Source organism: Centruroides sculpturatus, unplaced genomic scaffold (assembly GCF_000671375.1).
Source record: "Centruroides sculpturatus isolate CEXI.00-Female unplaced genomic scaffold, Cexi_2.0 scaffold1688, whole genome shotgun sequence".
Classification (NCBI taxonomy): domain Eukaryota; kingdom Metazoa; phylum Arthropoda; class Arachnida; order Scorpiones; family Buthidae; genus Centruroides; species Centruroides sculpturatus.
Genome location: NW_019385793.1, coordinates 98,827 through 112,323, shown reverse-complemented (window position 1 = coordinate 112,323; position 13,497 = coordinate 98,827). Strand labels below are relative to the sequence as shown.

The following is a 13,497-nucleotide window of genomic DNA, read 5'->3' as shown; positions in this document are numbered from 1 at the left end:
ACCCCGGGTCCCACGCCAGATATTTGCAATGAAGGCGTGCTCCCGGGCCCGAGAATATTCTTACGAATTATAGAAACGACGAGCCGAAAGTTCGTATCAAGAAATTCTAAATGATATATTGTGATGTAATATCAATGCCCTTATATTTTAATTAACAAATCTTTATACCTACTGTCTCGTGCTATTTTACCACAATACCTATAACACAGCATTCCTGTAACTATACCAATTTTCATATTATATATCTTTTTTCCAATATCACATCTTATTTTCTGGATGTTGTTTTGGATCGCTTATCGTCTTACATTTTAGTCAATTCTTTCTTATATGGCCGATTGCAGATCTTTGCGTTAATCAGAAGAAACTGTAATTACGTTTTATTATAAATTCGAACTGTGAGTGATTAATTCTTAATCACTCACAGTTCGAATTTCTTAATCAAATATAAGTACGATAGTAGAAATCACACTAGATTACATTAATGTTTTAATTAAAATAGAGATAAAAGTATAGCTCTTACAATACTTGAAATTATCTTTATTGTTGTCATAAGTATTGTTTCTTTAATAATAAGAGTCGAAACAATTGTTGGGATAATTTTTTAATTCTTAAATTTTTTATGTCAAACATTACGAGATATATGAATATTATTTTTTCATTTTAAAATTACTGTAATTATATAAGCTATTTATATAATTCAGTGTTAAGCTATGTACCGGTATCTTTTGTGGTGGTATTCCTAATTGCATTAGAATGACAATACATTTTTTAAAAACCACCAAACATCGGTAGTTAGTCGTGGGTTCAGGCATGGTCGACCACGTGGAGTTTCCGAGTTTTCTTCACGTTAGTAACACCTAAATAGCGTCCAGCTTACCATAAATTCTTCCCGGGATTCATTCCTTTCTGCAGATTGCTCACGTGTCACGTTTCCGTAACCAAATAAATCACACTAACTCTAACAATCGATTGTTTATTGTGACATGGTCACATTGCCGGGCTGCAATTGTTTCGTCACGATGTTCTTAATTCTTTTAGCGGTGTCTTTCGCCCGTACATCATACTTTTCCTGTTAGCAATAAGAATCGTGCCGGTTATCTAACTTTTTAGGGGAAATTTTTGAATTGACGTAACGTAACTTCCGGTTTGCATCGGAAGTTCCTCTATAGTTAATCGGTGCCTCCTGTCCCGAGATTTCCATATTAGTCTCGACTTTCATTTCATTTACGTTTGTAGATCTGCAGCACATAATTTTTACTAAACAAACGTTTTTGTTAAATACACCTTTATCATTGGCGAGAAAGTTTAATTAAAACAAACGTTTTCGACCTATTCCATAGGCCCTTTGCCTGAGACTGATCGAACTTCGTGACACGGTGCTACTCAAACTGTGGTCTGCGGATATTTAAACTGAATTTTAAAGTAATTTGATTCTGTTCTCTTTTTAACAAGTTAATCTCGAAAAATAAAATCGTCCTTGTCAAATCTTAACTCGTGAATTTCGTTATAGAATGTTACGGTGTTACGGAAGCGTAACTCGAGCAAAGTTCGGGTTGCCCCCCAAGAAGTAGTCACGTGTTAGCAATAAAGGCTAATTCTGCTAATTTCGAACTCGTTTCTACATTCTGGCGAGAAGCGCGCTGTCGGACGCAACAACGGGTATTTGTAATAGTAGTTTCAACATGGGCTCGGATAGTTCCGTTTTAGTGTCCATTATGTGGTTTTATGAATGAAAAATTACAAGTTGTGAAAGCGCACGTCAATATATTATATATATACCCGGTGTAATTGGTAAGTGTCGTCTCGAGTTTTTTTTTCATAACTACTAAAATACTATTCGAAGGCTTTTTTTAATATTTTGTCTCTAAAAACGCATGTTTTAAAATTATAGATCCCGCCATCACGATACTGTCGATATTACGGACGTCGCCATCTTTTTTTTTTTTCTCTGTCCGTTGTTCGCTACGTCTACGAACGATCGCTATTAACGAACGCACTGTACTCTATCACGTGACTCAAGGTATAGTTGTCCGGAAATGCGTCAGAGCCGTAGTCACGTGACCACCTCGCTCCGTCGTCACCACTCACGTGACTGGATGGCGTTTAACCGAGGTCACGTGACACAATTTGTAAGCGTCCTCCGTCCAACGTGCTACTCCGCGATGTGAACAAGGTTAAGCAATGGCGGCCTCCACCGTGCACAGTTGGTAAGTAATCCGATGAGTTTTCGCTTATAGCTCTTAATATACGCGTCTCCCCCAAATAATTCTATTTGTTTAGGACACGTCTATTAGAGAGGTGTCTAAAGAGAGCAAAATTAGAAAAAAGGGCCCATGCAATAAGGATAAACTTTTACCACACAATACTTACAGAACTCAAAATCGTGAGTAACCACAGTGTTTGCGGCACCTGTGCCATAAAATTTTTGTGGCACTGCTTTATGGCAAGGGTGCCGCAAACACTGTGTTTATTCACGATTTTGAGTTCCGTAAGTGTAGTATTATAGGTATAGTCAATCACAAATGTATTTATGTCACTGGCAGAATAAGAAGCCAAGAAATGGTGGAAATGTTAATAGTTCTCACAGTGGCGGATTAAAGAATTTTGGACCCGGTTTGAGAGTCGAAGGCCGGTCGCTAAAGAAACGTGACGTAGAATCGGTGTGGACCGATTTTTAAATTAAGGCCACTTTCCACCGTGCCACTACCGCCGACATTTTGTCACACCCGAAAAATGAGGCTTGTCCGCTATTCGGATGCATTGGATAATTTCGAATCGTCCCGACTCGCGAGCGTGCGCCGAAGCATTCTTTCCTCTGGAATGGTAAGAACACGATCCAACACGTGGTTCTGATTTCGTCATCGATTCGACGAGCGAAAAATCTGATGGATTAGATTTTTTTTCCAGGCCGCCGTGACTTGCGTAATCAAAATCATCAATACAAATCCATGTGTATTGCCATTTCGAGTGATAAAACGTTGACGATAGTTGTATCGTGTAAACCGTGGTGCAAGAAAATAAGGTGTTCCGTTCCGCATTCTTCGTGACTTCGCCTACGAACAGAATGACGACCAGCGCTAACAAATGGCTTGTTAAATTCAGCGCTGCAATCACTGCTGAAGGTATTTTAACAATGCACGCGGAGCAGTGATGCAAGACCGAAATAGCGGATCTGGGTGAAGTTGTTTGAATGTTTTGCGAATTGTTTAATTCGAAACATTTTAAAAGTAATTCATTTTTGCAATGTAAGGCTGTTTGGGAGGTAAAATTAACGATTTAAATTCAATGTATGAAGCTTCTTTTGCGACATAAAGCAGATTTTAAACAAGTTTCGTGAAATATTTTACTAATGAGTATTTGGTAAATGTTTACGTTAAGGGAACACGCGTTTTGTATTATTATTAGAGGAGAAGGTGGTATTATGGAACACTGCGGGTATTATGGAACCACCCCATTTCGAACTGATAATAAAGGCGAACTGCAGCGGAATGTGGCTGAACTGAACTAGGCAGACATCCATAGCAAGGAAAAAACCCGTTTTACTTCAGTTAAATGGTTGTTCGCATTTAATCAGCAAATTTGTTTTTTTCAAAATTCGCAAGTTTTGAATGCTAAGTGAATTTAATTATTTTTAAAATATAAATCGTGAAGTTGTAGGTTCACTGGTGCATGTATTCCGTTCCAGAGACTTAGGGGTACATATTAATCTGTGTGATGTTCACGTTTTTTAAAATTTGGTCTTGACAGACATAAGTTAATTCGAGATGGCGATGCGTGAAATACGGACCCCATTGGTGCTTTTACAGTAATATGGAACTCAACTCCTTCGAACTTTCTATTTGCAAGCACACATTCCTCCGGAGCAATTTGTGAAAAAGACACTAGGTAGAAAGTCAATTCTTCCTGAGAATATCGAAAAAAAAGCTGCTGGAATATATATTGTCGATGGAGGTCATATTTTTCCATTATAAATGCATTTTTGCGATAAAATACATTGGAATAAATAATTTTGTAATTATTTAACATTTTTTGTCCTTTCCTATTTGTTTTTGGCTACATTAAAGCATTATTTTGAAAATATACAGTAAGGTTCCATATTACCACCCGATTTTCTCTAAGCCTACTTTCGGACTTTTTGTACAAAAGCCTTCAAAAACCATACTTATAATTACGCTAGCGAAAAATCCAATTAGGAACATTTAGTTTACTAGTTACCAGTACTTTTTGCACAAAAAATGTGGGTGTAGTTATGATACCTTGTTTACAATTCACTATAATGTAATTGGGGTTCCATAATATCACCTTCTCCTCTATTATTTTTTTTTTAAGGTGGCATATTTAATAGATATTTGCAAAACAGGTGAGCAGATAATGAATTTGTGAGAATTGGTTCGATGTGTCTTCCATCTATTAAACTGTCTCTATACAAAAAGCCATGATCCAAGAAATGGTTCCTTGCCTACTTAAGATGTGGTATATCACCAAAAAAGCAAATTTTTCTTCTTAGATCACAAGGAATACACATAACATCGACAAATATATTAATCGCATTATCGTGGGATACCTATATTTACGGGTTATGCGGGATATGGCTATTTACGGGTTACCTATAGTAGGTAACCTGTAAATAGTGGAAACTTGTCTACTACGGCAGAGTTGTTCGGTTTCGTGTGGTTCCGTTATAGACAGGTTTGACTGTATTTGATTTCCTCTAGGTGGTTCCACTTCCTGGTTCTTCCACCATGGATGACAGAACCTTGCCCTTCATCTAAAAAGTACAGTTGGATAGTCAACAGACAGGGGAATGCCATTAGCTTCTTAGAACAGAAGGAACTGCTGAACCAGAGGCTGCCCTAGGAAGATTTTGAGGTGATGCAAGATCTCATTATGGTGTCACCCCATAGAGACTAAATTGTACGTAGAAATTACAGATACATTTTTCACATTATCATGCTTTACCAACATTCTATGCTGTACTTAAGGTATTTGTAATGGAGGGTTAACTAAATGCACAGTGAATTGACCATTTTTTTTTTGGCATCAGGATTTTTCATCAAGCTATTTGGACTTGAGTAGCTAATATTGAAAGATTAATCGCAAGCCACATAAATTCATTAGACGGGCCGTACGTTGCCATGCCTGGGATATGGACTATATTTTGTTTTTAATTCTTCCAAGCCCACATATACCACGACTTCACACCAAAATTATCACTTTTACCTTTACCCATGACTTTCAAATAGCCAGTTGATCTCAAATGGTTGACTGGGTACCGGCTCTTTTAACTTTGTTTTCCATCCAGTTTTGGCAAACTTTTTCTCTCGACATACCAGAACAACCAAATACATTTGATTTTTGGTAAATACTACCTCTTGTTAATTAAAAAATATTCTCTTTTATTTAAAAATCTTTTTCCCTTTAATACAAAAAGGTCCCGGTAGATGGTGGATTGTTATCTTCAACAGGCATGTGACAAAAGGCATTGGAGAGAGAGAAGAAATAGAATATCGTGCAGTTTCTTCTTCCAGCCATCTGGATACTGGCATCTGGGTGGCCTAAAGAAGTCTGACTACACGGTCTCTGCTGCTTAGTTATTTTCTGTCACCAACATTCTCATCCAAAGCCCACATAAAGAGTTAACTGTTTTCCCACCTCCTTCTGCACTATCGTTTTTGGTTGTATCTTCTTTGCTGTCATCGACTCAATACTGTAGTATTCATCACCCAGAAATGGAAATACGATTAATGAGGAGTTTAGATCCGGGTAGGTTCCAGCCGAGTCTCCATCCCCGATTGACAGACTGAGACTCTCCAGATTTCCACTTTCTCGGTGCCCTGAAAAAAAAAAAAATCTGTCTTGTACTTTTGATCACACTGGCAAATTATCCCAATCTTTCCTGCCCACATAAGAAAAAGAAAAAAGCCCAGTATAGAGAGTAGGATGATAATTAACTCCACCTGGTTGTTAAGAGTCAAGCCTCCCATTTATATATATATATATATATATACACACACACAGTAGATACAGTCAAACTTGTCTATAACGGAACCTGTATATAGCAAAAACCTGTCATTAACAGAAAATTTCTTCGGTCCCTTGAATTTTTTGCAAAAATTAATTTAAATTAACCCTTGTATAGCAGAATCTCTCCAACATGGAAAGGGAAAGGAAAATGGGCCATATAACAGAAAAATCAGTATCTTTATCCGATTTAACACAAATATAATAAGAAGTTTATGAGCCTAGCATGTATAAATCATAAAAAAGTAAAAAAAAAACACACACACACACACACACCCAATACAGAATAGCAAAATACCACTACTGTATTAAAGTAATTTTATTGGGATTTGAACGGAAAGTTTATGCGTATTTTTATTAACAGCTGTTTTAACATAACATAAATACCTGATGTAATTATAAGTTGTGAAATTTAACACATTATTTCCCATGTGAAACTGAATTCTTTGTTTCCAAGCTTATTTTAACTTTATTACATCTCATTTCGTTTGAATAAAATCGAGTCAAAATGTCTGCAGATAAAATGCACATCGGGCATATTATGCATGCTTTTAAAGTTTGGTAACGAATATCACCCTATACAAACAGTAAAAAAGTACCTGTACCAAGTACGGGGAAGGTGTTTCTAAACTTGGAATATGTCAAATGTGTTTTTGAAAGTTTCGTTTGGGAAATTATAAACTAAAGGACACAAAACATACGTGTTCCCAAAAGCCGTCGAAGAGAAATTGCAGGAAGAAATTGTTAAAGATGGACGAATAACATCCATGTGAATTTGAAACAAATCTTGGTGTGTCACGGACAAGTATCGTTGAAACACTTCAATTTGGTTCATTTTTACATAAGTGAAAAAAAAAAAAACCTAACTGAGTATAATTTTGTGGGACGAAGGTAGGCAGCTGTAAGGTTTTATTTTATTTTCAAATTGGTTACTCATTTTTACAGACAAATTAAAAAATTGAAGTTCAAATAAAAATTTGTTCTAACGGTTGGTAATCATTCAGTTGAGTACCCAGGTACCACTGTATTTGATTAACTCGATTTTGATATACACATAACATCGACAAATATATTAATCGCATTATCGTGGGATACCTATATTTACGGGTTATGCGGGATATGGCTATTTACGGGTTACCTATAGTAGGTAACCTGTAAATAGTGGAAACTTGTCTACTACGGCAGAGTTGTTCGGTTTCATGTGGTTCCGTTATAGACAGGTTTGACTGTATTTGATTTCCTCTAGGTAGTTCCACTTCCTGGTTCTTCCACCATGGATGACAAAACCTTGCCCTTCATCTAAAAAGTACAGTTGGATAGTCAACAGACAGGAGAATGCCATTAGCTTCTTAGAACAGAAGGAACTGCCTTCATTTATTTTGTTTCATTTATTTTGTTGGTTAGAAAACCAACAAAATAAATGAAAAATAGCAGCAAGCCAATTAAAACTAATTTTATTTTTTCTGAAAATTTATTAAAAAATGATTAAAGAAACAGTTCAGAGAGATAGAAAAGAGGCCTTCAATCTGATTTCCTTTTCTAGACCATTTCTCCTTCCTTTTCATATAAAAAGAGATGATGTTTTCTGTTGTAAATATAAATTATTTTTTTGTCTTTATCATTCAAGACAGATACATGAGTGACAAAAGATTTGTGAAGAATTGAAATGAAAAAAAACTGGTTTATGAATTTTACTGCCTTGCTCACTAAGTATTAGTGTATGCAGTTTATTCATATTAAACCACAAAAGATGTATCTTAAAGACAAAGAGACAATAAAATATCACTTCTATAAGAAGCATCAGGAATGTAACATTGTGTCTTTATTGAGATTATAACTAAATATTAAAGAAATGAAATGATTGAGGCAAAAATGTCCAGGGATTATTCTGTAAATAAATAATAATGAAAAAGTCTCTACATGAAATACTAATTGCTATGAAAATCTATTGACCCATCCATGTTTGGTTTAAAAAAAATGCGGTGTCCTAAATGTTTCTGTTATTAAAAAGAGCCCAAATGACAATTACCTTTATTTGTGAGATGATCCCTTTGATGGTATCGGCCTGATGGGGCCGTTTGGTCAGCAGACACAAGAAGCCTCCTCCTCCCGCTCCCACCAGGCATTGACCATAAGCCAGAGATTGCAGTTTATCTGTCATGTTTCCCACCAAGTCGGGTCGACTGCCCGGGGCCAGCCACTGCTTTTGCTCCCAGTAGACATTCATCAGATGGCCAATCTTCTCCAAGTCCCCTGGAAAGAAATGTTCAACAAATAAAATGATATCTTATGCCTTGTAGCCTTTAATAAATTTTGCACCAAAATAGATCTTTTCAACTCTGTCATCTATTCTGAGAAAATAGACTAGTAGCATCTTGGAAATATCAGGTTGATTAAAAAATTTCCAGATACAGACACAAGATACAAAACTATTCATATTAAAATTCAAAAACATGGTCATTTCCTGAAATAAAGGCCATTACATTGTTAGCTATGGTCCTGACCCATATTTCTGCAAGTTGGTGGATTCCTCAGTAATTCCACTTGGCTGGTTTTTATGCCAAAAATTCGTGAAACCCATTTTTGACATCATGCATTGTATTGAAGGAACATCCTCACAGAAAATGTGCCAACGACCAGAAGAGGTGGAAATCTAATGACGTGAGGCAAAACTTGGATAAACTGGAAGGGATCGAACTTTTCTTGGACCACTCTGGAACTCTGTGCCAGAGCATTATCATGCTGCAGCAGTGTACGCTTTCAATTAAGCAATGTTAGATAGCTATGAAGCAGGACTTCAAACACCCAATCCAGTTGCTCAGCATAGAGGTTGCTGTCTACAGCCTGGCTCGTAATTTTGTGGATTTGATACTTTGTTTTACTAAAGTATAGTATAATTTAATTTTATTTAATTATAATTTTATGGATTTTATCCATTAACTTAAAGTTCTGCATGGAATCTACAATGTGTTGAGAAAGTAAAAAAAAAAGGGAAGAAGATTATTATTATTGTTACTACTACTATTAATATTGCTGTTACTGTTTTAATTTAAATAATTTTAATGTTTTTTAATTATGATACTTGTGTGTGGATATTTCCCCACAGAGGGCGCTCTGGCTGTATGTATAAAAAACCAGAACCCTTTGTGTCAGACCCCTCTCCTTTCCTTTGTCTTGTGTGTAAATGAAGACACGTGAAAAATAAAAGCTCAACAGTAAAACAATAAAGTCTAGTTCTTTGTCCCTAAAATTTGAACACATTATGGGCCCAGGTTTCTCTTGCTGAAAAAAAAAGAATAAAGAAAAAAGAAAAGTAAAATAATTGAAAAGAAAGAAATGGAAGGAACAAACATGAATGTTGAAGATTTTGCTCAAATTGAAAAGCTGGCTGATGTTGCTGACTTCCAGGTATGGAAATTTCAAGTAACTATCTTATTTAAAGCAAATGGGCTGCATAGTGTAGTATCAGGGGAAAAAAAATTTGAAGATCAAAAACTTGAAGAAAAATCAAGTTGGTTAAAAAAGGATGCAAGTGCTCAGAAAATTATAACTACTACAATCAGTAAAAAATTACTTATGCACATAATAAATTGTTCAACAGCAAAAGAAATGTTTGATAAAATGTGTCTGTTGTTCAGCAGAGACACTGAACAAGAGAAGTGCCAGCTCATGCAGCAATTCTTCTCATATACCTATGAAAGAGGAACCGATATTGCTTTACATATAAGCAATCTTGAAAATCTTGCTTTTAGATTAAAATCCGTAAATCAGCAAATAGATGATCACATGATAATTTCAAAAATTTTATCAACGTTGCCAGACCATTTCAAATACTTTGGAACAGCCTGGGAATCAACTCCATCTGAAGAAAGAACTCTAACAAATTTAACAGCAAGACTGATGGCAGAAGAAAAGAAATTAAAACAAAATGAAACTTTAGATGCAGTTGCCTTCAAATCAGCAGAAAGAAGATGCTTTAACTGCAAAAGCATATCTCATCTCTCTCAATCCTACCCGAAACAACGACCTCTCTCGCAGAAACGATGTTTTATTTGTAATGCTGAAGGTCACCAAGTGAAAAATTGTCCTAACAAAACCAAACCACAGATAACATGCAGAATATGTAAAAAAGGTAACCACATTGACAAAGACTGTTACTTCCGGGCAAGAACTAAATGGTGTGGTGTTTGTAAGAAGAACAACCATGCTGAAGAGGACTGTTATTTTAGACCTAAAATAAACCCTAATACATTCAACAGAAGAAGTAGCAAAGAGAAAGTGTCCTTCTTGGCACAGTCAAATAGAAACTTAAGAGATACAGAATTTGTGGTTGATTCAGGATGTACAGCACATATGACAAATGACATTTCTCTATTAAAAAGTTTTTTCAAAAATACAAAGAGTGTGATGGTAGCAAAGGACTCTGAATCAATGAAGGCATATGGAGTAGGAAGAATTGAAGGTGAAGATTTTATACTTGAAAAGACATTGTATGTGCCTGATTTATGTACAAACTTGTTGTCAGTTAATGCTGTCACTGAAAATGATGGTGAAGTCACATTTACTAAAGATAAAGTTATCATCACAAGAGATGATGATATTGTCTGTGAGGGTATAAAGCAAGAAAATGGACTTTATACAGTTGCTCTGGAAACAACAAGTAAGGATAGCTCTATGATAGTCCACAGCAAGTTTAAAGCAATCAATAACAGACGTATAACAAAAAACTCTGAAGCTCAACTTTGGCATGCAAGACTGGGTCATCCCGGAATTAGCACTTTAAAGAAAACAATTAACCTAGTTGATGGAATAAACATATCCTTGAAAGATTGTGAGGAACTAGATCATACATGCCAAACATGTATCAAAGCCAAGCAAACACGACTACCTTTCGATAAGGAAAGACAAAGGGCAGAACGAGCTCTGCAGATCCTACATACTGATGTGTGTGGCCCTGTAGAACCTAAAACATGGGATGAGAAGAAATACTTCTTAACAATTATGGATGACTACACCCATTATGCAGTAGTATATCTGCTGAAAAACAAATTTGAAGCCTCTGAATACATTAAAGAATTTGTACTAGAAGCAGAAGCTTTTCAAAACCTAAAAGTTTCAAAATTGAGATGTGACAATGGAGGAGAATACTCAAGCAATGAGTTTAAGCATTGGTGTAAAAACAAAGGAATTGTTCTTGATTATAGCATTCCCCATACACCTCAACTGAATGGAAAATCTGAAAGGCTTAATCGTACAATTATGGAGAAAGCCAGAGCACTACTATATGAATCAAGGGCTGAAGAAAAGCTTTGGGGAGAGGCTGTTAGAAGCTCAGTTTATCTTCTTAATCGTTGCCATTCTGACACAGTAGAAGTAACACCTGCTGAAAAATGGTATAAAAGAAGGCCAGATATGTCAAACATAAAAGTATTTGGTTGTGAAGCTTACACCAAAGTGCTAGGACACACAAAAAAAACTTGAGTCTAGGAGTAAAAGACTGATCTTCATAGGATATGCTCCAAATGGATTCCGTCTGTGGGATCCAGACAAACAGAAAGTCATTATTGCTAGAGATGTAGTGTTTAATGAACACGGAAGAGAAATAGCCAGAGAAAAAAATGAAGAAGTGTACATAAGATTAAGGGAAGAAACAGAAAATAAAGAAGGACAAGATACAGAGGAAGTGCAGGAAACTCAAGAACTGACAGATGATGAAATTGAAGAGGAAATCCCTGAACAAATAGAAGTTGGAGAAAGAAAAACAAAAAGAGTAAGAAAAATTCCCAGCAAGTATCATGATTATGTTCTGATGACATATCAAGAAGCAATTGCTGGAGATGAAAAAGATAAATGGATTGCAGCAATCAAGGAAGAAAAGGAATCATTAAATAAAAACAATACTTGGGAACTAGTTAATGAAAATGAAGCCAAAGGAAAACGAGTCTTAACAAACAAATGGATATTTAGGAAAAAAGAAGATGGGCTATACAAAGCAAGGTTAGTAGTTCGTGGGTGTGAGCAAAAGAACACACTGGATATTGAAGAAATATTTAGTCCTGTAGTAAATGCCAGCTCTCTCAGAGTTATTTTTGCATTGGCAACTCAGAAAAATTATTCAATGATCAAATTCGATGTCAAGACTGCTTTCCTGTATGGTGAAATTCGTGAAGAGGTATTTATGAAAGTACCTCAAGGCTATAATGAACGAGGAAAGATCTGCAAGTTGAACAAAGCATTGTATGGTCTCAAACAAGCACCTGTAACTTGGAACAGGAAATTTACCTCAGTTATGAAAACTAAAGGAATGATGCCAACAGCTACAGAAAAATGCATTTTCAAGAATAATAATGGTTCTATTATATTAGCAATATATGTTGATGATGGAATAGTAATAGGAGAAGACATATCTGAGTTAAGAGACCTAGTAAAAAGGCTTGAAGAAGAATTTGAAATTAAAAAAGACGACGATCCAACATCCTTTCTGGGAATGGAAATACATAAAAATGAAAATGGAATAAAATTGACTCAGAGCAAATACTTAAAAACAACACTTGAAAAATTCAACATGGAAAATGCAAAAATGGTAACCACTCCTGAATTGAAAAATATTGATAGAGGTGTAGAACCAGAAAAGAAGTTTCCATATAGAGAAGCTATTGGAAGTTTACTCTATCTTTCTACCAGAACACGTCCTGATATTGCTCATTCAGTTAACATAGCAAGCAGATACATTGAAAATCCCATGAAGGAAGATATAATTGCTTTGAAAAGAATAATGAAATATTTGGTAGGGACAACTGAAAAGGGAATACAATATAATTGAGACACTGATATCAGAAATAGTCAAGTGAAGAATTAAAAAAACTCTAAAATTAGGGGAAGGTGTTGAGAAAGTAAAAAAAAAAGGGAAGAAGATTATTATTATTGTTACTACTACTATTAATATTGCTGTTACTGTTTTAATTTAAATAATTTTAATGTTTTTTAATTATGATACTTATGTGTGGATATTTCCCCACAGAGGGCGCTCTGGCTGTATGTATAAAAAACCAGAACCCTTTGTGTCAGACCCCTCTCCTTTCCTTTGTCTTGTGTGTAAATGAAGACACGTGAAAAATAAAAGCTCAACAGTAAAACAATAAAGTCTAGTTCTTTGTCCCTAAAATTTGAACACAATGTACATACTGTTGTTTGTTTACATTTCCTGTATTTTATTTCCTTGGTAGTGCTCATAGCGGAGCCAAAGTATGCATTTATGCCTCCATAAATAAATTGAATTGAATTGTCTACAGCCTGGCCACTAGGAACCAGCTCCCAATGCACTGGACCATCCAAATTCCACCAAATGCACAGCATGACTTTCTGTTTGAACTGTCATTATTGAACCACTTGTGCTGGCACTTTCATCTGGTCAGAGCCACTGGTTTCCTCTGTTAGGATTTCTAAAAAAGATCCATTTTTCATCTCCTGTTATGA

The 13,497-nt window shown here is 35.6% G+C and overlaps 1 protein-coding gene across 3 annotated transcripts in view; it reads right to left on the bottom strand.

Annotated features, from left to right (window-relative positions):
- Positions 1-5,375: 5,375 nt before the first annotated feature.
- The window catches only part of LOC111642164 (L-fucose kinase-like), a 46,871-nt gene continuing 38,749 nt past the window's right edge, over positions 5,376-13,497 (bottom strand). For all 3 annotated transcript variants that reach the window (XM_023388451.1, XM_023388450.1, XM_023388452.1), the window contains 2 exons: positions 8,051-8,274; positions 5,376-5,834 (listed from right to left, as the gene is read on the bottom strand). In XM_023388451.1, coding sequence (XP_023244219.1) covers positions 5,754-5,834; positions 8,051-8,274 — 305 coding nt within the window. In that variant the 3' untranslated portion in view covers positions 5,376-5,753. The remainder of the gene's footprint in view (positions 5,835-8,050; positions 8,275-13,497) is intronic.